Source organism: Microcaecilia unicolor, chromosome 12 (genome assembly GCF_901765095.1).
Source record: "Microcaecilia unicolor chromosome 12, aMicUni1.1, whole genome shotgun sequence".
NCBI classification, from domain to species: Eukaryota; Metazoa; Chordata; class Amphibia; order Gymnophiona; family Siphonopidae; genus Microcaecilia; species Microcaecilia unicolor.
In genome coordinates, this window is record NC_044042.1 from 68,211,890 (window position 1) to 68,239,630 (window position 27,741).

Sequence of the window (27,741 nt, forward strand, 5' to 3'; positions counted from 1 at the left end):
GAAGTAGTGGATGCCCTTCAAAATGCTCTGCTCAGACAAATGGTGATGGATCCCACAAGGGAAGGAACAACTCTGGATCTGTTGCTAACAAATGGGGAAAGTGTGTCTAATGTCTGAGTAGGTGCCCACCTGGGTAGCAGTGCTCATAAAACAGTTTGGATTGATATAACAGCTATAGCGGAGGGCAGCCACGCAAAACCAAAGTCCTGGATTTCAAACATACTGATTTTAACAAAATGGAGCTTACTCAAAGAAATAGCTGATGGGACGGGAAGACATAGAAGTGGTCCAGGCTGAAAGGAGCTGTTAAAATGGTTACTGACATTTACGTAAGGAGAGTAAATAAAAGCAAGAAGAAAAGGAAACCAATATGGTTCTACAAACAGGTGGCTGAAAAAATAAAGGCAAAAGAGGTGGCATTCATGAAATACAGGAAAACTCAAGAAGAGGAACACAGAAAAGTTGAAAGAAGCCAAGAAGGAAGAGCAAATGGCTAGAAATGCAAGGAAGGGAGACAAAAACGTTTTCAGGTATATTAGTGAAAGAAGGAAGGTTAGAAATGGAACTGTGAGACTGAAAGATGGTGTGGATGACTATGTGGAGAGTGATGCGGAAAACGTGAACGTTGTGTTGACAGAAGAAAATCCTGGGGAAGGACCATGATCGGCTGGTAAAGGTACATATAAGAATAGAGTGGATATCACACCATTCCCAAGAGAAAGTGTTTATGAAGATGGACAAAGCCATGGGACCAGATGGGATCCATCCCAGGATATTGAGGGAGGTTAGAGAGATTCTGGCGGGTCCTCTTAAAGATTTGTTTAATACATCCTTGGAGATGGGAGAGGTTTTGCGGGACTGGAGGAGAGCGGACATGGTCCCTCTTCACAAAAATGGTGACAGAGAAGAAGCTGGAAACTATTTCCTTGAAAGTTCTAATGATGATATTAAAACTAGGGCAACCCTCTTTGTTACGTTCACTACAGGTTCTGAAAGTTTTCTTTAAAAATAAAGATTCTTCATTTTCTGGTCAAAGAATTCAGATCTTCCCCGATGTGTCTAAATCCACTCAACTGAGAAGGAAGCAATTTCTTGGACTGAAAGCTTGTATATTTGCTTTGGGAGCCACAGGTTCTCTGTAATTGATTGCTCCTAGTATAGGTTTAGATTTTATCGTAGGATAGGATTTAATTCTATTTTATTTTCTTCAAATGATTTTCCCTTTTGTAGATTAAGGGGCCCTCTTGCTAAGCAGCACTAAAAGATGGCCTGTGCTATTTTTAGCAGGAGGGTTTCCCAAGTGCTGAGGTCACTTTTAGTGCAGCAGTAAAATGGCTGCAATCTCTATTTTCCCCTTAATGGCCACACACTAACTTTCCAATTAGCATATGGCCATTAGTGTGTCTGCCCTTACTGCCACCTATTTATAAAGGCGGTAAGGGCTCCTGCGCTAACCCTATGTTAATCAAGCAATGTGCTGAGATTTACCTGCACTACCCAATTAGCGCAGGTCCAAATTACTTGCACAGAAAAGTTATACAATTAAAATAATTGGGCTTTAAAGGATGCACTAATCATGAACTTGCAAATTAGTGGTGGGAAGAAAGAACTGTAAGTGCATTCACCTTTCCCTCATCACTTCTTCTGTAAGTTTATAGGCATCTTACATGCTGCTGTCTTTTTGCCCACTGTATTAAAAAAAAAGTAAAATATAAGTATTGCTCATATCTCCTGTAAACATTTTCCAGTGGCCAGCAAATCTGGCTGCTGGAGAAGATGTGGTTTCAGGGTTTTCCGGCTTTCCATGCTAAATATGGTTGGAACCTGCTATAGGTGCAGGGCATGCAAACAGATCTACTGCATAGTCTATACAGACACTGATGGTGCACACCTTCGATAATCTGAGCTGCCCGGGGCACCATCTGTAGCCCTGGGGCAACAGCCTAAGTGGAGCACTGGAAGAGGATCGGCTAGGGCTCTTCAGTTTGGAGAAGAGACAGCTGAGGGGAGATATGATAGTGGTCTATAAAATAATGAGTGAAATGGAATGGGTAGATGTGAATCACTTGTTTACTTTTTCCAAAAATACTAGGACTAGAGGGCACGCAATGAAGCTACAAAGTAATAAATTTAAAACAAATCAGAGAAAATATTTCTTCACTCAATGTGTAATTAAACTCTGGAATTCACTGCCAGAGAATGTAGTAAAAACAGTTAGCTTAGCGGGGTTTAAAAAAGGTTTGGCTAGCTTCCTAAAAGAAAAGTCCATAAGCCATTATTAGAATGACTTGGGGAAAATCCACTGCTTTATTTCTAGGATACGCAGCATAAAATGTATTGTACTGTTCTGGGATCGTTCCAGGTACTTGTGATCTGGATTGGCCACTGTTGGAAACAGGATGCTGGGCTTGATGAACCTTTAGTCTGTCTCAGTATGGCAATACTTATGATCTAGAAGGTTAAAAACAACAATAAGAACAGTACGGGGGTCTATGTGATGTGGCGGGGTGGGGTATACACGTAACCACTGTCCCTTGGGAGCTGGAGACTCGTACTATGTCACTAGTAATTTGTTCCGCGTGTCAACCCTCAAACTCCTTCCTGTTTCTTTAAGCGCGCTCCCTGTTGCACTGGGGCGGGGGGCGCGCCTTGCAGGGTTGGCGTTCTGAGCAGGCTAGCGCCGCGCGCTCCCCTCGCCCTCCTGTGTTTATCCGGAGCATAGAAAGAAAGGAAAAATCCGAGGAAGAGAAGCCGGAGCACCTCGATCCGGAGTCACGGGTAGCCCAACACCATGAATCCCAGTTGTGCCAGGTGTGGCAAGATCGTCTACCCAACAGAGAAAGTGAACTGCCTGGACAAAGTGAGTAGATGCCCCCAGCTTCAGTGGGGCCCAGCAACGGAGCAGCGCAGCCTGCTCCCTAATTCTCCTTTTCTTCATGCTGTTGCCCCAGATATTGGGACTTTGGATAGTCCCCGGGCAGCTTGTGACCCGCAGAGAAAGGCTCGGAACCTGTAGGGTCCTGGATCACCTCCTCCAGCCGTTGCTGTAGCTATACACACTATGCATGCACCTAAGATACTGGGTCCCAGATAGTCCCTGCCTACCTCCTGAGGCCATTAAGGGACATGGGTGGTTATCCTGTATTGCAGGTGTCCGCTGCTACTCCTTGCGGATACCCACTCGGAACCCGAACAGGATTAGGGTTGAGGCTGGGGCCCTCCCGGGGGAGGAGATGTATAGGCTTCCAGGTTGGGCTGCTGCTACACCTTCTTCCACCCCCATCTCTTGTCTCGGGATGCCGCGATTGCTTTGTAAGTTGCAGCTTGAGAAGGCGCCAAATAGGAAGAAGCACCTCCGCCCTGCCCTGCCCTCCCCGGACTGCGATCTGTTCTTCTCTATCCCCACCCCGCTCTCCTCTCTCTGGGATCCGATCCTTTCCTTCCCCGGTGACCGGACCGGACCCCCCCCCCCCCTTCCCTAGCATTGTGGCTGGGGATCGGTATAGGGGTGTAAAATTTGCAGGGGATGGCGGGTGGGGAAGTCATCTCGGTTTTCTTTTTTTGTCCCGAGTTGTGATTGAATAAATTGGGACTCGGGCTTTAGTGATACTCAGACAACGTTGAGAGGTTTTAGGGCGTGGATCCGGATTCAGAGTGACTGGTTGCAAAGTTCCTTGGCCTGAAGGTTATAAATTCTCCACCCTCTTCCTGCTCTCGTGTACTCCGTGCTCTCCTCCTCCTTCCGCCAAGTTCCAACTCTTCACCCCCGCTCTCCCTCCCTCCCAGTCCAAGTTCCAGACACTCCTAGGTCTTCCCTTGCTCAGAATTGGTGAGTTCGTATCGATTCGGAGCGATGTCGAAGCCCTTTTCAGCAGAACTCACAGTAATTCTCTCGCAGTTTCCTTGTTGATCTCGGTCGTTAACTAGTTAGAACAAATTCCCAGTTGTATTTGTCTTGCTTTGTACAAGCACAATACCAGTACAGCGATTAACCACATCTGGATAATGTAGTAGTTTGTGTGATCTGGACATACACATATCAAAAAGTAATGTTCTGCAAAACTCCGGTGCCAGCCTGGCACAAAAGATCATATCTTGTTTTCCTGGGGTACCTCCCCTTTATGAGAGGCAGGGATTGGGAGGATCCCGCTGGAGACCTCTTGAGTTGAGTTCCCATGACTTTGGGTAGGAATTTCTGAAAAGCTTAATTGGCACTAAACAGAACACACCCTTTTCCTCCTTTTTTTTTAATATGGAAATGAAGTGGGGGGGGGGGGGGGGGTGGCAGTAGTGTCAAGGGAATGGGGCATGCCCAGAACCTAAGAAAAACTGCAGAAACGTAGAACCTCAGGGTACTGTGTTCTCTCGGAGTTGTCATATTTACCTGCCAGTGGTGATTATTTCTGCAGACTTAGAGGTGCAGTAAAGCTGAAACTTTGTAATAAGGAGAGAGAAGAACTGGAAACATCCCAGACAGCTTCCTGACTGCGCAGATAATTTTCCTTAGCATAAGTACTGTGTTAAGCTGAGATGGCTCCTGGTGGTGGAGGCCAGGCAGGGAAGAGGTTCTTCCAGGTGTGCTGATAATTTTTTTTTTTTTGTTACATTTGTGCCCCGCGCTTTCCCACTCATGGCAGGCTCAATGCGGCTTACATGGGGCAATGGAGGGTTAAGTGACTTGCCCAGAGTCACAAGGAGCTGCCTGTGCCTGAAGTGGGAATCGAACTCGTAACATAGGCAGCCGAGAGACCTCGGTTTACAATTTTATAGCAGTAACAGCATTAATCATCACAAGACACAATGTATTTAATCTGGTATAACTCGGCTGCAGCTTTATTTATATACAAACATCTTACATATGGGTGTACCCAAGCCTCCCACAGCCTCTGGTTCAATGTCCATCCTCAGTCCGCCGTCCTAGCAGGACTGACCAATCGTAACTTGAGCTCCCCGCTGTCTAGCAAGGGAGCTCCACCGTACTTGCAGCTGCCCCAGCTGCCTAGCTTACACCATCAGGCTTGGGTACCCCGCCAAAGCTGCAACAGTATAGAACAATGTACAGTAAACATAGCATAAATTGGGGAGGGAGGGCTGGGTGCACCTGGAGGCCAGACGCGAAAGAGGGCGTCCGGGCTCCTCCCCGGGGCTTTTATACCCTGTTTTCTCTCCTCCCTCTCCCAGTGGGGTGCCCCTTTCGTGTCGGGCATGCGACCACCTTGTATCTGTCCTGGGCACCCTGCTGGCCCGAACGCTCATGCCCCCTCGGTGCATGGCGCCATGTTATCTTCGGCTCCGTGCACCCAAGGGGGCACTGCGCCTCTCTGGTTCCTCAGTTCCCCAGGACCAAAGTCCACCACCCTAACCACTAGGCCACTCCTCCACTCCTTGGCCCACAATCCTAAGATAGGAAAACATAGCTGGGCACCCTAAAGTGATATTTAAAGTTCCAGCACATCTTTTTCTAACGGTGGATTGTGAGGGACGCTGGTAGAGAGTATGGCAAAAGCAGTATTGGGAGATCTGTGCTGAGCTCTTGCTGGGAGAGATGTGGCTGCAGCCGAAGGTAGATCACATTACAGAATCATAGCATATGCTACTGGGAGGGGGGGGGGGGTATTTGTACAGTTTTCTCACAAACCCTACTCTTGGTTCTCATGAGTTACTTGTTTGATTTTTGGCAGTTTCCAGAATCATCCCAGTAAAATTCATTACTTTGAAAATTGTGGCTTACAGGACCTTAGGTAGTAGGTTTAAAAAGGGATGGATCTTGAAGAGCAAACTTGATTTTTTTGTTTGTGTGTGTGTGTGGCTAGTGTAGTAGATCAAGGAGTGCAGTAGATGTGGTCCAGTTGGGTTTCAGTATAGCCTTTGGCTCTGTTCTATACAGAATACTGGTGAGCAAGGCAGCCAGTCTATGAGCTGGAAGACAGTGTATGAACTCATAAGTACGTAAGTATTGACACACTGGGACAGACCAAAGGTCCATCAAGCCCAGCGTCCTGCTTCCAACAGTGGCCAATCCAGGTCACAAATACCTGTCAAGATCCCCAAAAAGTTCAATACATTTTATGCTGCTTATCCCAGAAATCCCAAAGTCATTTTAATAATGGTCTATGGACTTTTCCTTTAGGAAGCCGGCCAAACCTTTTTTAAAACCCCGCTAAGCTAACTACCTGTACCACATACTCTGGCAACGAGTTCCAGAGTTTAATTACACGTTGAGTGAATAGACATTTTCTCAGATTTGTTTGCTTTGTAGCTTCATAAGAACATAAAATTGCCATGCTGCATCCAGCAGTGGCGTAGCTAGGTGGGGCGCCATGAGAGTGACCTCGCCTCCAAACTGACTTCAGACAGCGCCTATTTTTCAGGGGTTTGTTGCACCTACGCAGTGCTCATACGCTTCTCCGCTCCCCCTGGTGTAACAACTTGGCTACGCTTCTGGCATCCGGGCCCACTTTTACCAGTGGGCAAAAGAAGCGTCTCAGTTACCTGTAGGTAAAATTAATTCTCTCTCTCTCTTTCTCTCCCTCCCCCAACCTCCTGTGGGTTCAGCATCTCCCTCTCTCTCCCTGCCAGCCCCCATTCCTCCAAACTTGCCTTCACAGGCTGCTTGCCTCTGTCATTTCCCTCCTCCTCTAATGCAACTTCTAGTTTTCATGTGGGCAGGATACAGCACCAGAAAAGAAGGCCTTGGGACCAGCCAGCCTGTCTTAATTTGCTGCAAATTTGGAGGGAAGGGAGGAAAGATGCTGGCCCTGGGGTGGGGGATGTAGGAGGAAACTGGACATGGGGAGGGGGAGGGACACAGAGAAAATATGCTGAACATGGAGGGAGGATAGGGTCAGGCCACAGAAGGGAAATACTGGACATGATGGATATGGATGGTGGACATGGAGAGGGAAGAAATGTCAAATGGACAGGAGACCCTGCAAAGACAGGGACCCCCCCCCCCCCCCCCCCAGAGAAAAGCAGGAAAAACACTGGGACCAAAAAGAATGGAATAATAAAATGCTCAGACATCAAAAATATATATAAAAAAAAGTATTTATTTAATTTTGAATTTAGTGATTGGCGTTGTCAGCTGTTGTAAATGCACCTCATTAATATCTTGCATTTCACTTTCTAGTTCTCTAGCTGTATATGCAGTCTGACTTCTTAAGGTTTCCAGTTAAGTCGTTGCCTTCATATTTCTGTTACTATAATATTTTAGCTCACACCTTTTCAGTAGTAGCTCAAAGTGAGTCACATTCAGATACACTAGGCATTTTCCTGTCCCCAGAGGCCTTGCAGTCTAATTTTGTACCTGAGACAAATGGCGGGTTGTGTGACTTGGTCAAGATCACAAGGAGAAGCAGCAGCAGGATTTGAACAGGGCCTCCCTGGTTGTCAACCCAGTGCTTTAACCACTAGGCCTGCTCCTCCACTATGGCCCCTTAGTTCATATTTGTTGAGTCTGCTTGTATTTTGCACCTGTGACCAAAGTGTGGTATTCTTCTACTCTTTAATAATCTGTGTAGAGATCTTGTAGCGGTTCCCATTTATTCTGTTTTGTTCACTTGGTGATGTGTTGGTGTTTTGGGGCCTTGTGTAAGATTTACAGTACTGCCTATTCATGGATAAGGTTGTTCTTTGAGTCCGAGGAGTTAGTGTTGTAAGGTTAGAGTGGAGAGATTATGTTTAAATCATGTTTATTGCATGGTTCAAAACACAATACAGAACAAATGTCAACATTTTACCACACATTCAAATTAACAGTTCAACCTTTCCTCCCCTTCACTCGTCTCTATCCCCCCCCCCCCAATTACCTTCAACTTAATTACCAATCGCATTATGTGTGTGTGTGTGTGTGTGTGGGCATGCGGGGGTGCACTTAGTTAAGAATCCTGCTTCTCGCTGTTGGTTGTAGTGTGTCCCAGAATCTCTCCCAAGTCCTCTGCAGGGATTTTCCCTCCTTTGAGTCCAGGGTTACTACTCCGCATCTCTCCATCTTCAATAACTCAATCATGCGAACTCTCCACACCCCCAACGAGGGTGCCACTTGTTCTCTCCAAAACAGCAGTATTACTTGTTTCCCTACAAGAGCTGCTTTTTTCAGAAACCGGAGAAACCCAGGCTGAGCTGGTTTCACATGTTGAAACTTCTCAAACAGCAATAATGGGTGTCTCCGCACCTGACATCCCCATTGTGTATATATTTCTGTCAGTATCTGAGCCCAAAAGGCCTCTATGTATTTACATGTCCAAAACATATGTCCAAGAGTGGCCGGATCTTTTCCACATTTGGGACATGCCCCTGACTCTCCAAATCCTGCTTTTTGCGCCCTGATCGGGGAGATATGTAAGCGGAGTGCAAATTTATATTGGAGTTCCCAAAACTTAATGAATGGGGAGCTTACTTGAATGGCCCGTACATATCTTCAAAATAGATCCTCCGACACCTCTGCTCCCAGCTCCGCTGTCCAGACACCCACTTTTCTTGTGCAGTCCAGGTCCGTTGTGGTTTCTTGCAGAAATCTGTGGTAGAATCTAAGAGGGACCCTGTTCTGTGCACCCAGCGTAAGGGCTGAACTTAAAATATCTTGCACATCTTCACATAAATTAACCCAACCCAGGGAGGCGACATAATGTTGTGCCTGTATGTATGCAAAGAAGTCCATTTGTGGCACTGCATATTCTCTCTGCAAAGTTGCAAAGGTTTTTAGTTTTCCTTCCTCGTCCACCAGCTGATAAATATAGTGCATACCTAGACCCCGCCAGTGTGCAAAGGCCGCTGATCTGGACCCTTCAGGAAAGTCTGGGTTATGGTGCAGAGCCACAAAAGGAGTCACCTTCGCCGAGAAGCCATGCCTTCTGCATAGCCGCCTCCAGGCTGCCCTAGCCTTGGCTATTAGCAAATTCCCAGATACTCCCCTCTGAGACATGGCCCCCAGCGCATGTAGCAGCCAGCTCAAGTGTGTCATGGGAGACATAACCTGCTCTATCTGTGTTGCAGTGAAGTCCTGCTGTCCTGTTAGCCAATCCCGCACGTGCCTCAAGGAACATGACACCGTTAGGTATCTGACATTGAGCAGCCCCATTCCCCCCTGCTTCTTTGGTTTCTGCAACACACTCATTGGGAGCCTGGGACGTTTGCCCCTCCATAGGAACAGCTGTATTGTCTTTTGCAACAGTTTCTCTTCTCTTTGTCTCAGATACAGTGGTAGCACCTGAAACACATAAAGCCATCTAGGTATCTCCATCATGTTAACCAACCCTATTCTTCCTACTAATGTGAGTTGGCAGTCACCCCATAGCCGTAAAGTGCGCCTGGTCCTGTCTTAGGGCCCCTATGTTTTTCCCGTACAGCATGTTTAAGTCTTCTGGTATTATTACCCCTAAATATTTCAGTTGCCCCTCTGCCCATTTTAGGGGGAATTGTCCTTTCCAAGCTTTCCTCAGATCTGGGTGCAGCGGTATTGCCAATGACATCAATGTTTAAATGAAACCCCACTAGTTCCCCGTAACCGGCTATTGTGCTAAGAAGATGTTCCAATGAGGCTTGGGCAGAGCTCAGAAGCAGCAACAGATTATCTGCGTACGCAAGGATTTTTACCGGGTGTCCCCACAAGGTCATTCCCTTAATATCTTTATTTAATCTAATGGTACACAACAATGGCTCTAATGAGAGGGTAAACAGTAACGGGGAGAACGGGCACCCCTGTCTGGTACCGCAACCAGTCTCAAATTCATTTGTCTTTACCCCATTAACCAGAACCTGGGCTTTGGGCTCCGAGTACAGGGCCAGGATTTTTTGCTTATACCAGCCTCTCATTCCCACCCAATGTAACGTCTCAAACGTTCGGCATCCAGACTTACCGCTAGGCCCCCCTCTTTCTCCCCAGCGCTTGTAACATTGCTGATATTAGCTTGCGTACATTCTGCACTGAGTGCCTCCCCCGCATGAATCCTACTTGATCATCTTTTATCAGTCGCCCCAGCCTATCTGCCAGCATTTGCGACAGGATTTTAACATCCACATTAATCAATGAAATGGGCCTAAATGATCCTGGCATTAGTGGATCCCTCCCCGCTTTAGGTATCAAGCTTATCAGCGCCGTGTTTGCGTGTTTAGGAAAGCGCCCCTCCTCGACCACATCTTGGTACAAATCTGCAGTGGAGAGATTATACATTGGTCTTTTTAAGCTGATGTCAAACCTTTTTTAATATAATTTTAGTTTTGTCATAACATCAGACATTATTTTAAAACATGTTGCAGGATCTGATATTATTATTATTATTATTATTTTTATACTAATTTGTGCACAGTGTTTATTTATTTATTTGTTACAGTTGTATCCCACATTTTCCCACTATTTGCAGGCTCAATGTGGCTTACATGGTACCGTAAAGGCATTTGCCAGGTCTGGTAGAGAAACAAATACAAGGTGGGTGGCGGGGCGGGTGGTTGGGGGGTGGGGATAGTGCTGGGCAGACTTATATGGTCTGTGCTCTGAAAAAGACAGGTACAAATCAAGGTAAGGTGTACACAAAAAATGGCACATGTGAGTTTATCTTGTTGGGCAGACTGGGTGGACCGTGCAGGTCTTTTTCTGCTGTCATCTACTATGTTACTATGTGACGATGTGGTCAAATAAGGTTCATGTGTTTCAGGCATATTGGGGATTGAAGAGAGGAAAGGTTATGTAGTGTCCTTTATGAGCTTTGGTTTTGCTGTGTTGCAGACTGTAGGCAGTGGAGGGATTATGTGTTGGTCTTACTAAACTGACATCAAACCTTTTTTAATGTAATTTTAGTTTGTCATCACATTGGACAGGGTTTTAGAACATGTTGCAGGATCTGATATGTGTTGAGGTGGTTCTTTCTTTAAAGCAGATTTATGTCTGATCAGGTTTAAATTGTGAGACATGTATCTTGAAGGATCTTTAAGTACAGATGAAGAATTTTTCCATAGATGTGTATGTGGTTTAGTGCTGGTATGCACTTCAAGTAATTGAAAGGTTAAAATATATAACACATTGCCCATGATTCAGAAATCCATTTTTAGGTGCACATGAAGGCATTAGCAGTGGATAAGAGTAGTTTAGTTAGCTTCCTTGGACCTCAGTCCCTTCATCACCATGCCAAACTTATACCCTAAGTGCACTGCAAGATAAACCTTTCTCTAAATGGGGTGGTAAATATCGCTTTTTGAGATGGGCCACTCTTGGCATCTCTGCACTCTGGTCCTGCATCAACTCCCCTGGTCCAGTAGCTTCCTTACTTCCACTGCTGCTTCCAGCATTTCTGCACTCTGGTCCTGCATCCCTCCCCTGGTCCAGCAGCTTCCTTACTTCCCCTGCTGCTTCCAGCATCTCTGCACTCTGGTCCTGCATCCCTCCCCTGGTCCAGCAGCTTCCTTACTTCCCCTGCTGCTTCCAGCATCTGCACTCTGGTCCTGCATCCCTCCCCTGGTCCAGCAGCTTCCTTACTTCCCCTGCTGCTTCCAGCATCTCTGCACTCTGGTCCTGCATCCCCTCCCTTTCCCTCCCCTGGTCTAGCAGCTTCCTTACTTCCACTGCTGCTTCCAGCATCTCTGCACTCTGGTCCTGCATCCCCTCCCTTTCCCTTCCCTGGTCCAGCAGCTTTCTTACTTCCCCTGCCAGCCCTGCTGCTTCCAGCAAAAAAAAAAAAAAAAAAAAAAAATAGTATAAAGGTGTGGAGCTCCTGTCTAGGCCATGCTGCTGGTGGCTCTGTTGGTCCCACCCTTTCTAACATAGACTTTTGTTTCTGAGGAGCAGTATCTACAAACGTTTGCCCAGGCCTCCATAGGTGATTAAAATGGCTTTGACTGGGTCTGACCCAAAGGTCCATCAAACAGTGGCCAATCCAGGACACAAGGGAATTGCAGAATCTCGAAAGGTAGCTAGATTCTATACAGGTCACCCCATGGGATAAGTTGTAGCTTTCCTGTAGTCTACCTTAATAATGGTTTATGGGGTTTTTTTTCTTCTAGGAATGTATCCAGACATTTTTAAACACAGGTATATTAGCTGCTTTTACCACATCTTTTAGCAATGAAATATGGAGCTTAATCATGTATTGCATGAAAAAAAATATTTTTCTTCCATTTGTTTTAAATGTATTACTATGTAATGTTATGGTGTGTTCCCAAGGGATGATGTTTCCCATGTAATTTCAGTGACTCTTTTGGAAAGCATGCGCTGTTGGGAAAGAGTGTGCAGAAAGAAACCTTGTCCATAAAAAGAAAAGTTCAGGCAAAGGGGCATCATGTGAAGCTGAAGAGGAAAATGTTCAAAAGGAATAAGAGAAAATACTTTTTCACAGTGAGGTGGTAGTTGACTGGTTCAGGTTTTCAGTGGAGGCTATAGGAACCCAAATAGTGACAGAAACGAATGGGGTAGATGGAAAAGGGAGGGCTCGGGGGGGGGGGGGGGGGCAAAGAGGAAACTTGAACTTGCTCACTGTGTTGTCACAAGTGAGTGAACTGGGGGGGGGGGACCTAATAGTCCTTTTCTGCTGACATCTTTTTTTTCTTAAACGTATCTGAATGCTTGTGTGCACTACACTCTTCATATATATTACTAGCCGTTAAGCCCATAAAAACGGGTGAGTATTGCAGCCCTCCTTTCTCCCCTGGCCTCAATCCGTCCACCGAGCCTCCCCCCCATATCCAGGGACCCTCCTCTTTCCCTTGTCCTCCTCCCCTGTCCAGCAACCCTCCTCCGTGCCCTGCTCTCACCCCAAGTCCAGCAACCATGGCCTCTCCCCCCTGTCCTCCCCCCATGTCCAGCTACCCTCATCGCCGCCACTCCCTCCCCCCTCTAAGCCGGGCCCCCTGCACTGACCTGACAGCGCCTCTCACCTCCGTGTGAAAGCGCTACAGGCAGCAGCAGTCGCAGTAGAGGGCTTACCTGATCAGGGTATGCCTTTCCCCCCTGAATTTGTCTTGTTAATGCACCAGGCATTTTTATTGAAGCAGGGGGGCCTATCCTGTTGGACGACCCTTTGGAGGGTTGTTCACCCATTTCTCCGGGGTCAGACGCGGAGTCCGCTTTATCGGGGGGGAGGGGCTTTGGTTCTGGAGCTTTTAGAGGAGGGGGACCTCCCTTCAGGAGACGGGGATGACCCTCAGGTGCTCCGACTTTTTAAAAAAGATGAATTGGGTGCGTTGATTTCAGAGGAAAGGGAGAAGAACTCTGCTGCCCGTCTCGTCTTCCACCAGGGTCGCTTTACTCGTACTACCCCTCTCTTCAAGTCGCTTCACTGGCTCCCTATTCGTTTTCGCATCGTGTTCAAACTTTTCTACTAACCTATAAATGTACTCACTCTGCTGCTCCCCAGTATCTCTCCACACTCGTCCTTCCCTACACCCCTTCCCGTGCACTCTGCTCCATGGATAAATCCTTCTTATCAGTTCCCTTCTCCACTACTGCCAACTCCAGACTTCGCGCCTTCTGTCTCTCTGCACCCTACGCCTGGAATAAACTTCCTGAGCCCCTACGTCTTGCACCATCCTTGGCCACCTTTAAATCTAGACTGAAAGCTCACCTCTTTAATATTGCTTTTGACATGTAACCACTCACCTCCACCTACCCTCCTTTCCTCCTTCCTGTACACATTAATTGATTTGATTTGCTTACTTTTTTGTCTATTAGATTGTAAGCTCTTTGAGCAGGGACTGTCTTTCTTCTATGTTTGTGCAGTGCTGCGTATGCCTTGTAGCGCTATAGAAATGCTAAATAGTAGTAGTAGGGGGCCCGATACGGAGGGGGGCGGGAGCGGCGGCGGGGAGGGTGGAGGTTGTTTTGCGCGATGTTCCTTTCCAGGCGGCAGCGTCGTCGTCTGACAATTCCGTTTTCCTCTCTGTTCCGCCCTCTGACGTCATGACGTGAGGGCGGGACAGAGAGGGAAGTCTGTACTGCGCATTTGCAAGTGAGTACGGTCACTTGCTGTTTATATGTTTGATGGTACTAGAAAAGAAGACAACCCTATTGGGTTTCTGCCAGGTTCTTGTGACCTGGCTTGGCTACTTTGGAAAACATGATACTGGGCTAGATGGACCATTGTTCTGATACTGGCTCTACTTCAGTCTGAAGCTGGGTTGGCTTGTATGGTCTGAGTTCCGCATATAGCAATCCAGCTTAGGGGCTGTAGAGAGTTTCAACAGAATCTCCAGTAATTTGGAACGTGAGGACAGTACCGGGAGGACTTTTAAGGTCTGTGTCCCGCAAATGACAAGATGAATTCGAATAGGCTTTGATGGCAACTTCTGTAGTTGGACCATAAGGATACAGCCGGGCGAACTTCTACGATCTGTGTCCCTGAAACAACAAAGAAAGACCATGATCAAGTATATAATATCATGTTCATTGTTGATTCAATCTAGAATTGAGATTGAATGTGACTGGATGGGCTGTTCAGGTCTTTATCTGCTGTCACTTACTATGTTACTATTGTTTTATCATTGTGTTCTTAAGGAATGCTGAGATCCAGGCTCATCCTGTCTCGAAATCCTCTATCTTCACCGAGTTGTTGCTGTTAAATGTAGCCAGCGCTTTCTTGTACCTTAGCACCTCTTGAGCTAGTCGTAAAACTGGTCAGGTCTTGTCCCCTAAATATGCTGATTTCAGTTTCTCTCTCTCTCTCAGTGGAATATGACAAGGCGACTATGTTGCTTTAGGAGGTGACATCCACTTTGAGGAACCTGAGGGGTGCTTGTTGGGATTGCTTGTGACTAGAAAGCTGACCGTTACTGCCAGGGTCATCTCTCTCGAACCTGCATCTGCTGGTCTCTTCTCTGTTGTTCATGTGAAGTTCCGCATGGCCAAGGCTGGCTAGTTCTTGATCTGTCATTCAAGTGTCTGAAACACCACAGGGGACAAAGTTTATAGGCTACAATCCACTCCAGCTCTGGTAGCATATGCTTTTGACTTGTAACCACTGGACCCTTGACCCCCTGACAACTGTCCAGAGAGGAGGAGGAGATAGAGTTGATGGCCTGCTGACATCTTGGATTGTGTTTTTGGCAATGTGGTTTGAATAAAACACATGTTTTGAGTTTTGTACAACTGCAAATAGTTTCCCAACTGGAAAACAAATTGATGAGGACATGCAAGGTTCATCTGATGATGATCGTATTTATTTTCCATGTCAGATCTTGGAATAAATTTGTCAGTTATTTCCCCTTTGTTGTCCAGCCCTTTTTTTTAGATGACGTCCCACTACATCAAGTGGTGCTGTGTTCCCAGTGTTAAGGCTGAAGCGTTGCTGAGTGGCATGGGCCAGAGCTTTTCCAGCTGAAGCCTCGCTCGGTGGTGTGGGTTGGAGCTTCCCTGGCTGAAGCCTTGTTGCCTATGAGTGATGGGGTGGTGGTGTTTTTTTTTTTCTGGGTGTGCCTGGCCATGTGAAAGTGAGACTGAAAAGAATCCCGTACAGGGTCCACAGCCATTTTCTCTCTTTTGTGAGCTTCCCCCGCCCCCCCCCCCCCCCCCCCCCAGAATATGACACAATGTTGAATGCACATTTTGTATTATAGAAGTGGGGCAGAAATGTTTTTCAGCGGTGAAAAGATAATGTGCTATATGTTATTAAGTTCCTTTTTAAATCTTCTTTTCCAGTTCTGGCACAAGGCATGTTTCCACTGTGAGATCTGCAAAATGACCTTGAACATGAAGAACTATAAGGGTTATGATAAGAAACCATACTGCAATGCGTAAGTCCATTTTTTTCCTTTTTGTCCATCCATCTGTCGAGTGCAGTAGGGTTTCTGATGGTTTCGCTCATGAATATAGACTCTTCATCCTTGGTGTTGTCTGTCTGTTTGTCTGTCTGTCTGTCTGTCTGCGCTGTTCCATAAATCATATCAAAACCAGAACCAGGAAGCAAGTACTAATATGAATACCAAAATCACTTGAAATTATATATAATGTGAGAGGCACCCTCAGAAATACAAACACCCATGTGGCAGTCATTTAAAACCACTTAACAGGTGAAGCATAGCACTTGGGTTGCCATCTCATTGTGATTTTTTTTTTTTGTGTGCTATGTGTGCCCAGTGCTCAAGTGACTTTAGTTCAAGACTACAAGCACTAAATGAAAAATAGCCAGCAGCTGTGTACAACAAGGGCATCGGGGGAAGAACAAAGCAGTGTGGGGTTGTGCTGGGGTGTATTTTGACAGCGAGGGGAGGGCGGTCATCTCTTTGGATTTACAACGTTGATGTCTTTGGAGCCCTGAGCGTCAGAAGTTCTGACACAGGGCTCATAAGTTAAGTATATTTCCTCATTATTGATGGTTTGAGGTGCTGGCTATTTTGATTTAGTACTGTGCTTGTAGTCTTGTACTAAAGTCACTTGTGCACTGGGCACTCATAGCACAAAAAAATCACAATGAGATGGCAACCCAATGAACGAAGTGCTATGCTTCACCCGTTAAGTGGTCTTAAATGACTGCCACATGGGTGTTTGTATTTCTGAGGGTGCCTCTCACATTATATATAATTTCAAGTGATCGTGGTATTCATATTAGTACTTGCTTCCTGGTTTTGTTATTATATTTTAGCACCAGTGATATTTTTGGTATTTTTTGTTATTGATTTTGGTTTACCATGAATCATAGCAGCATGTGCCTCTATCCTCACCATAAAGCCTAGTGTACTGCAAGCTTTGTAAGGCTAAAAGCTGAGTTGGACGTTGTGGAAACTGTCAAATACTTTTTCATCACAAAAAGGGGCATTTGCGAAAAAACCCATCCAAGTCAGAATTGGGATGCCCCGCTCATAACGCCCAAAAAAGTTCATGTTGCAGCAATTTTGTGAACAGGAAAGACGTCGGACTTCTGTTTGAAAATGCATGAGAAGGATGTCTTTATGTTGGAGATGCCCATCCTGAACAGCCATTTTACAAACTGAAATGTTAAATTATAAATGGGGGGCACAGGGATGACATCTGTGTGACAACATTCTTATGAAAATGGCCACACAGATATCCTTGCAGGAACAGAGGAGTAGTCTATTGGTTAGTGCAGTGGACTGAAAAACCAATGGACACGGGTTCAAATCCCACTCTAGGAACAGAAAAATGCCTACCTGAATGTACACCACTTCAATAGACTTCAGGCTTGAAGGTGTCTTATATCTTTAGGTACAGTAAGTGTTTTTTGTTCTGTTCCTGGAGGGAGCCCTAGGAAAAAAAAAATAGTCACGGTCATAGGCGCCGACTCCATGGGTGCTGAAGGTGCTCGAACACCCCCAATATTTTCACCCGCCGGAAGTCGAAAGTTCCCTTCCCAGCCAGCTCGACCTGCCTGGTGTCTGCCCTCTTCTCCCTCAACAGTCCTCCGCCTTCGCCTTCCTGCGTGCTGCCTAGAAATTTAAAAGTCATCTTACCTCGGGGTCCCGGCGGCAGCAGTGAAAGGCGAGCAGGCTCGGCGCTTCATCCTTCCCTTCTCTTTCAGCTCCAGCTGATGACTTTTAAAATTCTGGGCAGCACGCAGGAAGGTGAGGGCGGAGGACTGTTGGGGGAGAAGAGGTCGGGCTGGGGTCGGACTGGCACTCGGAGGAGGGGAGGCCTGGAACTCGGGAGGGGGAGGGGGGAATGCACCACCTGTAAAAAATAAAAAAATTCAGCACCCCCAATCATTTTGAAAAGTTGGCTCCTATGGTCATGGTGAGATTTGAACCTGTGTCCCTTGGTTTACAATCCACTAGACTACTCTCTGACGTATTTGGTGCTTTGTTCCGAATGGCCATAATACCTGCAGCTGATATCCCAGTATCACTTTCAGGAGAGAGGGATGGAGGTCAGAAACCACTGGGGGATTAAGGAGGGGCCATGCCTTAATCCCTTCAGTGGTTGGTCAGTTGCTTAGAGCAGCTTTTTGTAACTTGGACGTGACTAAAACAGATCTAGATAAACAAAACGTCCTTCTTTTTAAAATGGACGTGCTTCCAGTTTTGAAAAGTGCTGTTGGATGTCCTACTTTTGGGCCCTCCCGAGACCTGCCCACAACATGCCTCCTTCCTATTTGTTTGAACTGCAGTGTGAAACATCCAGATTCTGACTTTCCAAAATCAGGATTTGGACATTATTAGCAGATGGGTACCTCAAAATGCTTGAAGTCCATCTGCTTTGATAATGAGCACCAGAGTCAGCAGGATTCAGCGAGTTCCTTTTGCAAAGAGCTTATGATTTGTGTGTAGTTGAGCAATTGGGAGTAGTGGTGGAAACGGGACGAACCCAGATTTCCTGGTTCCTAGCTCATGAAGCTAATCACTTTCAGCGGCTCCTACTCCAGATGGATGGCAAAGCTGCAAGAAAGGGCAGGGTAGTGTGAGAGAGTGGGAGTTTACTGTGGCAGGGTGACAACTACAGGCAGCTTTGGGCAAACTGCTTGTAAGGAGCACCTTTCTGCTGATGTTTTGATGGATGTGTTATTGATACTTATTAACTGAATTATTAAATATGGCCATTATCTGCCCCTTTTTATTTCATGGTGCTGAGGTGTTGTTCTTGAACCATCTGATCACTAGAGCTACTTAGCCAAACGAGTGCAGCATCCAGGAGGGGTGGGGTGGAACCCTGGATTTTCAGTGTGAAAGAGGACCAAAGCTCTGAATATAATGCTCCCTTTTCGGCCTTATAAGGAGCTGAAAGGGAGGATCTGCTATCCTTAGTGACAGAAGTCTTGGTTAACCCCAAAAAATTTCTAGACATTCCTGGGATTCCGTGGCAAGCATTTCACTCTGGCATTTTCCTCTCCTCCTTTCTTCTGTTTTCTGCCAATACCCAGTCACATCATTTCTCACTTCCTGTTCCCAGACCTGGTGTCCCCTCCCATAATGCACTGGGATCATGTGCTGGGCTCTCTGCCTAGTTTTGGCATTGTGAAGGTACTAGGCCTGCCAAGCTTTATCCTCTTGAACAGGGCGGGAGGAAGTCACAGAGCCCGGGAGGAGGAAAGAACATGACTCTGTATACTTGTTACAAACAGAGCTCTCTTGTCTTGCTTTTGGCGCTTTGCCAGATTGTCTCTTAAGAAAAAAAAACTGGGAAGAGGTTCTTCCTTCCTCTGTGTCTGACCTTGCTGAGTATGGCTTCCTGGTCCCTTGCTGGATGAAGACACAAACACACACAGAGTTGTTTGATGCTTATACTCTCAGGCTCCCCCCTCCCCTTAGTGAAGCATCTCCCCTCAGACTGAGTGTGGAGAAGTGGCTGTGTACAACCAGGGCATTGGGGGAAGAACAAAGCAGTGTGGGGTTGTGCTGGGGTGTAAGAGTGTGTTTTCTTTGCATGCGTTTTTTGCCTGACAAGTAATGATGTGCTTAGGTTAGCCCCTCTTGTCCCTCCCCCTGGCTCTCCACCTCTTTCTCTGCTTGAAGCATCTTGTAGAAATGAGATGAGGATCTATTCACAGGGAAGAAACCACATGATGCTATATTCTGGGAAAGTGTCCAGGGGGCTCTTCCACCCCACCCCTTCCTGCAGGAGAGTCACTGCTTGCAGATATTTTGCATTTCTCTTGTTAGTAGTAAACCCCTTCTTTGTCTCTATGCAAAAGTGGTTGGTTGGGGGCTGGAATATAATTTCTCATGGTTGGGGGACACATAATGCAAAGCAGAAGCAGTTGCTTGTTCAGCTTTAAGTTGGAGAGGAGAGGACAGAACCTTTTATTTTTTTTCTGATCGTTTCTGTTGGGGACACCAGTGCATGTTGTTGGGGTGGGGGGAGAGAGTATATGGAGGATGCTCTGATGGTAGTGGGGGCAGGGAGAGCAGTGGTATATGTTTCGGCTGCTTTGTTCCCTCCTCTCCACAATGAAGCAGTAGTTGCTTTGGGTTTGCTCTGCAAGCATGCACAGCTGGGTGCTGAAAGGAGGCTCCTGGTGACTTTTAGGGGGAGCTGTATATCCTGTTGGTCAGACTTTGCTGCCTTACTTGATCAAGGGACAGACTCAGTAGCCCAGGAGAGTTCACTAAGTTCCAGTTAGTGTCCAGTTTTTATTGGATGCTGTCATCTGAGGACTGTCTTGCTTTCTCCTCCTCTGTTCCTCACTGTCCTCTTTTGCTGACTGTGGTCTGAGTATGATGGTTGAACGTGCATGTGGGAGTTTGGTCTCTGTATTTTTTTACTTAGTTCATGTGTCCCTACTCCCACGTTGCATATGTACGCAAGTGTCTGTCCATGGGTTTTTGTGATTGGGATGTGCTGCTTTTGGGGTGCTAGATGGAATCGGGAATGAATGATGGGGCCCCAGGAAAGCCCTGGAGGGAGTTCACAGCAGTTGTAAACATGGAGTCTTGGAAGATGGTGGGGAAGGATGAAAAGTAAAGTCTTGTCTTGTCTGTGTGTTTCAGGCACTATCCGAAGCAGTCATTTACTATGGTAGCAGACACCCCAGAGAACCTTCGCCTGAAGCAGCAGAGCGAGCTGCAAAGCCAGGTCAGAATAAGCCACGAACTGGAAGCATTGATGACCCTTTATCTTTTTGCCCTCCCCCCCCCCCCCCAAACAAAAAAAGATGAATATCTTACCAAGCTTCAGCTATGGCAGAGAAGTCTTTGTGGTTTTGTGGGTTCTGGTTGGGTAATGGCTTAGCCCTTGGCCTCTATAGGTCCTGGTGATGATGCTCCTTAGTAGATTAATAAAGGCATTAACTTTAAAGCTCCAAGGAGGTCTTAAAAGAAACATGAAGAAATGTGTTCATGCTCTTTTGCCAGATTCGCTATAAAGAGGAGTTTGAGAAGAACAAGGGGAAAGGATTCAGCGTTGTGGCTGACACGCCAGAGCTGCAGAGAATTAAGAAGACACAGGACCAGATTAGTAATGTACGTCTGTAATGTGCAGTATGCTGAGCCCTTTCTAGTGGGTAGCTGCCTTCACCAGGCCTCGCAGATGGCATCTATGCACAAGCCTGGGCTTTAGTATAACTATGGCTTAGCTGCTTTTTATTGGCTTGGGCTTTTAATGTTAGTCTTATTGTAAAGATGTGTGCACTTGTGGGTCTCTGCTTCTGTGGTTAGTGTTCTCAGAATAAACCACTAGAGGTTCTGATATCATTTCCTGCAGGCCCTTGTCTACACCCTCTCATTTTAAGGATGAGCATTGAATTGTCTTCCCCCCCTCCCCCAAAGCTCTTGATTTATTTTATGTATGTTTTGTGAACTTCCTAGATGTTTCAATGAGGTTTTTTTAAAATATATATATAAATGTATTAAAAATAAACCATGTACTACAACCACAGCACCCCAATAAAATTCATCACTTTCAATGTAGAAAGCACCTTGCCCCTGTGAAATGTGTATAAGGGGATCTGCTATATCCTGAGCTTCTTATCCTACACATGGGGCAAGTGAGGGTGTTGACTCTGGTTCCTTAGCCTGCATAGAAGTTTGAGACCTCATAGTGTTGTTCTTTGCCTCCTTCACTTCTCTTGGTCCAGTACCCTTATCTCTGTTTTCCTTCTTGTCTTAGATAAAATACCATGAAGAATTTGAGAGGAGCCGAATGGGCTCAGCCAGTATTGAAGGCAGTGAGACTGAGCGCAGAAACTCCCAAGATACCAGCAACTACCGTGGGCCCTCAGACCAGCAATCCGCACAGCACCATGGCCTGTCTGGAGCCCCTGGTAACTTATCAGCCCAAATGATCAGTGTAAAGAATTTCTTTAGGCATTTCTAGCTACTGCCTGAGGGCGATTACCTGGGGCATGCGAGAGGCATAAAGACCCTTCCTGCAGCAACACATACTCTTTCTTTCCTTCTCACTTCAAAACTCACACAGCTTGACACTCCCCTCGCTTTACAACTGTTAAAAATCTAATTTATCTTTTGAAGGGCAGGCAGGCAGGCCACCTTGACAGGAACTGGAGTGAGCAGTGCCTGAAAGAAGTGAAAGGAGATGATAAAAGTGATAAATGAATGACCAATGAGCTGTTCTTCCTATTTTTCTCTTTCTGTTTTCCAGCTTATCACCACCACCAGCAGCAACAGCAGCAGCAGCAAAAGCAATCCTATGGTTACCATGAGCAGCAGGCTCCTGCTTCCACCCAGCGCAGTGCTCCTGCAGGAGGGGTAAGTATTCTACTTGGGAGACCTTGGGGTAGGAGGGTGCATGCAGTTGACACATGGTGCATAGAGTGACTCACTCTGAAATGTGAAAACACAGAATACAGTGCAAATACTAGTAAACGCAGTCAAAGGCCAAGTAAATGGTGGAAAGATACAGAAATAGTCCCATGTGCCACTGGCCTGATGACTGTCCATCTAATTCATACACACACAACACCTTTTGAGTTCTAGAAGTCCTTGGCATAAGAGTAAGGTTCATTCCTGTCATGGAATGTGCAGAAACAAAACACATTTTGAGCCATCACTCCAGTGACACTCGTGTTTCTTCCTTCATCTCCTCCAGAAGCGATTCCGAGCTGTATATGATTACAACGCGGCAGATGAGGATGAGGTCTCCTTCCAGGATGGGGATACTATTATTAATGTGCAACAGATTGATGAGGGCTGGATGTATGGTACTGTGGAGCGCACCGGTGACACCGGCATGCTGCCTGCCAACTACGTGGAAGCCATCTAACTGCAAGCCTGCTGCCAAGTGAAACCAAATCACCAGAAGCATCCTTCCAGTGTCCCCCACTGGGAGGGGCTCCTTCATTCCAGAGGGGTCCCCCTCACTGGGAGAGAGGGATTTCTGCCATTCCAATGGGGGATACCTGTCATTCCAGCAGAGGTTCTTTTCCCTCCCACCTCCATGGGGCAAGGGGCTTTTATCCATTCCATTGGGGAGGGGGAGCTTCTTCCCCCTTCCTCCATGGGGAAAGGGGTTTTTATCCATTCCAAATGAGGTTTTTTTTCTCCTCCCTCCTCCTATGGGGTGAGGGGCTCCCCCTTACTAGGAGAGAGATATCTGCTATTCCAATGGAGTCTGCTGTCATTCCATTAGGGCTCTTCCTCTCCTTCCCTGGGGCCAGGGGCTTCAGTCATTCCAACCATACTTTACTGGAACAAGAGCTTTCCACATTCCATTTCATTACTTGGGCCTAATAGAAAATGTTTTCCACTTTGCCAATTTAGCTTTTTAGCTCTTATCTGTGTTTTGTAATGTCTGTGTATATAATTGTGGGGATCTGTCTGAGCGCTCTCCAGGCTTGCATATTCATGTCATAGTAAAAAACCTGGTAACTTGAGACAACCCCCCCCCCCCACCCCACCACTGAAAGGCCAGGGCTTTGAGTCCTGAGGATTCATATGCTTATTCTAGAGAAAGATCAGACTTCAGTTGGCATTTTTTCCACAGAATTTTCTTGTAAGTTCTTGCGTTTTTGCCGTTTGAGGGTTTTTAAAAATGGTCCATTATTTCCAGGTATTCTAACAGATGAATTCAGTGAAGAAGCTTTAGTTTGAGTTCTGTAAAACAAAATCACTTTTCCATAATGGAAATAATATTGGGATTTTTTTCCCCCCCTACTTTCCGTTATGGCTTCACTTGGGCTCAGTCAAGGCTTCCCAGAACTTGCCTTTTTAATCTGCAGTGCTCTGCTGCTGTGGTGAATATATTTTCACTTCACATGTTGCATTACTGCAGAGACCTCCCCACCCCCATTGTGAGGATTTTTTTTTTGTTACATTTGTTTATTTTTCTTTTGCTTTGTTTTCACACACTGTGATTAAGAAAAAAGTCATATTAAAATCAAAACATTAAATAAATTAGAGTTAATTAACTATAAAAAAATTTTAACTTTTTTGATTTTCTAAATGTCTTTTCTTGCTTATTTTTCTTTCATGACTGATTAATTTGTTGCTGTGTTGTGCTGTGTTTTCTAGAGACAATCCCCCTCCTCAGTCTGGTGCAGTCCTGGGCCACAAGGAAGTGGAAATCCAATCCACCAGGCCACAGACTCTGGGGCAGTGCTGTTGGAGTTGGAGATGAAGGGGCAGGTCTAGGACATTTAGGGCACTGATGGTATGAAGCATGGGGGAAAAATCTTTCAGTATGTTGGGCCAGTAAAGAGATCAAGTACAGGGCTTTGTGTTTTTATATAAAGTTCTTTTGCATTTGGAAGGGCAGGGCAAGTGTTGCTGATGGTAGTTTTTCAGAAAAATGTTTTTGGGGAGTGTGGATTGTATTTTGGGAGTGTGGATTTATTTTTCTTAATGGATTGAATTGATCCACTTCTGTCTAGCCCAGAGTCTGTCTTACTGCTTGTCTTATTGAGCTTCAGGGAAGCCTGATTGGATACCTTGTTTTGTGAACTGATCAAAAAACAATTGCAGTAAATAATCAAGGAAACTACAGACATTTGAAGATTGTTGGAAAGCTAAAGTATTGTAGAATCAACAGTACTTTAGCCCTTGAATTCTCTGTTCTGCTGCCACTCCAAGGTTACCTTGAATGAGCAGTGACAGCCAAGGTCTTTTTCTTGATCTCTTCTCATTTCAGAGAATAACCAGGATAACATTGTTCTTTGTCTACAGACAACTCTCCAGGCCTTGATGGCCAGTGCATCACTCTTAGTCCTCCACTGCCTCAGCCCATTTCTGTTTTCTGCAGCCTCTAGACCTTGGGCTGCTGAGGAAAAGGAAAAAAAAATGATGGCCCGAGCATGCATGGGTTTGTAGAAGGCAAAACCTCACTTTGGTGCCTGCATACTGGGCAACAGCATGGTGCTGTTTGCTCTAAATAAGCAAAAACTAAGAAATCATTGTGCTATACCCTTGCACAGTAAATGGGACAGTATTGCTGTTTTTCCTTCCTCCTGCTCATGATATAATATAATAACTGAGTTGGGGATCAGGTTGCACATAAGAATAAATTAGTAGGAGAGAGATTTTGTTGTGTGACTTATATTTGGAAGGGGAGGGTTATTTGGTCTCCTGTTTGGACAACATTTGCTCTTTTATGAGGATTTCTAGAATTCTGGGCACTTAAGGGTAGAGGTCCATTCTGAAGCAAAATAAAAATCCCTCAAATCAGAAATCGTGCCACTGACGGAGGATAGAACAGCTTAGCCTGGCAGGGCAGGTCTGGCATTAGCAAACCCCTTTTGGTGCTGTTTTGCTACTTTCTCTGTAGCTCAAAAGTATACAGTTTGTTTATAAAGGAATGAGAAATAGGTGCAGACCTAGCACACAGCCCATTCAATCTTCCCTTCTTAATTGTACTTGCAGTGCTTGCTGTTTCATCTTTGTGTTGATGTCCAGGTACAATTTTATTCCCCTGTGTTGGGAACATCTGGAATTAATTGTTTTCTCGCCTTTAAGTGGAAAACAAATTGTTGGAACCACAACTTAATTACTCTTGGTTTATGCAAATTTAAATAAAAATATAATTTTTACTTCTTTTGCTTTCTGCTTTTAATTTTGTTTGCTTGTGGAAGGTACTTTTTATAACGGTGTGCCTTGGCTAACAAGGCACATAGATGCATATGTTGTGTTTATTTTATAAAAGCAATGTACGTGCCTTTATAATTTTACAAAAATAAAATTAGAAAACTTCCATCCACATTGAAACAATTGGAAGAGGAATGAGCTAATGGTTAGTGCGGTGGGCTTTGAGCCCAGCATCCTGGGTTCAAGTCCTACTGCTGCTCCTTGTGACCCTGAGCAACTCATTTAACCTTCCATTGCCTCAGGTACAAAAACTCATATGGTGAGCCCTCTAGGGACAGAGAAAGTAACCTGCTCATAATATGTGATTGTTCTCCACCTTGAACTTGATGATTAAGCCAATTTATAAATGCCAGAATTAAATTAAATTTATACTTCTTACTTGAAAAAAAAGTGATAGGGAGGAAAAGGCCTCAGAACCCACCCGGGGCTCCAGCATGCTCTTTGGTATTAGCAGGTAGGATTACCTCATTGGCTAAAGAAACCTCCCTTAAATGCAAATATGCTTTCAGTCATGTGTCCAAATATTCAATGGTATTCAATAATGCTCAGTAAAGTCTGGGTTCTGAGGTTTTTTTTTTTTTTTTTATCTTCCCTATTGCTTTTTTTTTTTTTTTTTCAAGTAACTAGTATCATTTAAGGAAAATAATTTGAAAGGTAATAATTGTTGCATTGTGGATGGAATTTTTCTAATTTTATATTTGGCGATTTATTGGTTCTATCGGTTCTGTATTGTTGGCCTTTACAAATTTACCTCAGGGAAAGCAGGTACAAGTATTTACATCTGCTCTGAGGCAGGTGTAAACATACGTGTATGTGTGTCGATGTACCAGAAAGAATAGATGCATCTGTGTATTCCACAACCCCCCCCCCCTCCATATTATCCAGACTCAGGAATACCTATGAATTTGAATTTATAGCACAAAAGTATGCACTATAAGGGCAATTCTATATAAATTGGCACCTCAATATAGATGACCCAATGCTATGTACTCGGCGGCAATTCTATAATGGTGTCTTGGTGCCACAATTTCATTCTAGAAAACTAGTGCAAGGTTGGTGTAGGTGTGCTCCACCACATCAGTGGTGTGTCAAATGATGCACCTAGTTTTTAGTATTCTATAAATTAGGCGTATAATTGGGAGACACGCTCCCCTTGGAGTTAGATGCTACCTTATAGCACCAATGGTCCGATGATCAGACGCAAACACAGGCGCTAGAGGCTGTTATTGCCATGCTACCGCCCCATGATCAGACCCCTGAGCGCGTGAAACAATGCGCTTGCAGGCTCTGAACACAACTAAGATGCAAATGCATGCAAAACAGGGCTCCTAGTGCAAGTAGCATGCAAATGCATGCTAAACCTGTTCATCCCCAATGATCAGTGACCAGCGTGCCAAAGATTGGCTCACTGGCTGCGGCAAACCCTATGCCAGCTTGGAGCTGGCGGTAGGGTTTGCAGACCATTGGGGAGGAATTGTGAGCCCTGTCCAACATGCATTTGCTGTTTGGAACAGCGCGGTGCTTTTGATCATCTGCCCACTAGTGCACATAGGCACCTAGCTGTCAGTTATTAGTGCCTTTGATAGCATGTGGCACTTACCTGTAGGTGCTATTTTATAGAATTGCCCCCCTCTGTGTATGTGTGCTCTCTTCATACATGTGTATATGCCAGGCAGTCTCTTAGGAGCCCACTTGTCCCTTTATAAAAATGACCCAGTGGGGCCCAAATTAAGAGATCCCTTCTTGGGTAATGCTAAACACCAGAGGGCTTCAGCTTACTCCCATCTTTCTATTTTAACCGCTATGCACTTACTGTGGGTCATGCTGAAACGTCCTGTGGTAAAAGCTCAATGTGTGAGCGCAAACCAAGCAGAGAGTGGGTGTGACAGTGTGAATCAGCACAGCCACATTATTGTGTGCTGATTTAGCATGGCCTTAACACACGAGTTCTTACTGCCTACAAAATAGGTGGCAGTGAGGGCTCATGTGCTAAGTTTTTGGTAATTGCGTAATGGCTGTATGCTAGTGGCAACATTAGAACATGGCCATTAATTCAGAAAATCTGCCATTTTCCAGTTGCAGTAAGAACGGCCTTAGCATATAAGAAAAACCCACATAACGGTTTTTCTTGTATGCTAAGGAATGGATCCTCAGGAGCTTAACCGAGATTGGATAGCAGAGCCGGTGGTGGGAGGCAGGACTGGAGGTTGGGAGGCAGGGATAGTGCTGGGCAGACTTATACGGTCTGTGCCAGAGCCGGTGGTGGGAGGCGGGACTGGAGGTTGGGAGGCAGGGGTAGTGCTGGGCAGACTTATACGGTCTGTGCCAGAGCTGGTGGTT

General features: G+C 45.7%; 1 protein-coding gene across 1 annotated transcript; it reads left to right on the plus strand.

Annotated features, from left to right (window-relative positions):
* The first annotated feature begins 2,631 nt into the window (after window positions 1-2,631).
* Window positions 2,632-25,351, plus strand: LASP1 (LIM and SH3 protein 1). Its single transcript, XM_030220815.1, has 7 exons — window positions 2,632-2,860; window positions 15,620-15,714; window positions 20,359-20,443; window positions 20,722-20,829; window positions 21,476-21,629; window positions 21,968-22,074; window positions 22,415-25,351. The coding sequence occupies exons 1-7, from the start codon at window positions 2,792-2,794 to the stop codon at window positions 22,586-22,588; spliced, it is 792 nt and encodes a 263-aa protein (XP_030076675.1). The 5' UTR covers window positions 2,632-2,791; the 3' UTR covers window positions 22,589-25,351.
* The last annotated feature ends 2,390 nt before the right edge of the window (window positions 25,352-27,741 follow it).

Bases quoted from the DNA above. Each gene is read 5' to 3' on its own strand.
- LASP1 (XM_030220815.1), top strand. From the start codon at position 2,792: ATGAATCCCAGTTGTGCCAGGTGTGGCAAGATCGTCTACCCAACAGAG. The intron at 15,715-20,358 runs GTAAGTCCATTT...TGTGTGTTTCAG, and splicing joins AAGAAACCATACTGCAATGC to GCACTATCCGAAGCAGTCAT. The intron at 22,075-22,414 runs GTAAGTATTCTA...CATCTCCTCCAG, and splicing joins GCAGTGCTCCTGCAGGAGGG to AAGCGATTCCGAGCTGTATA.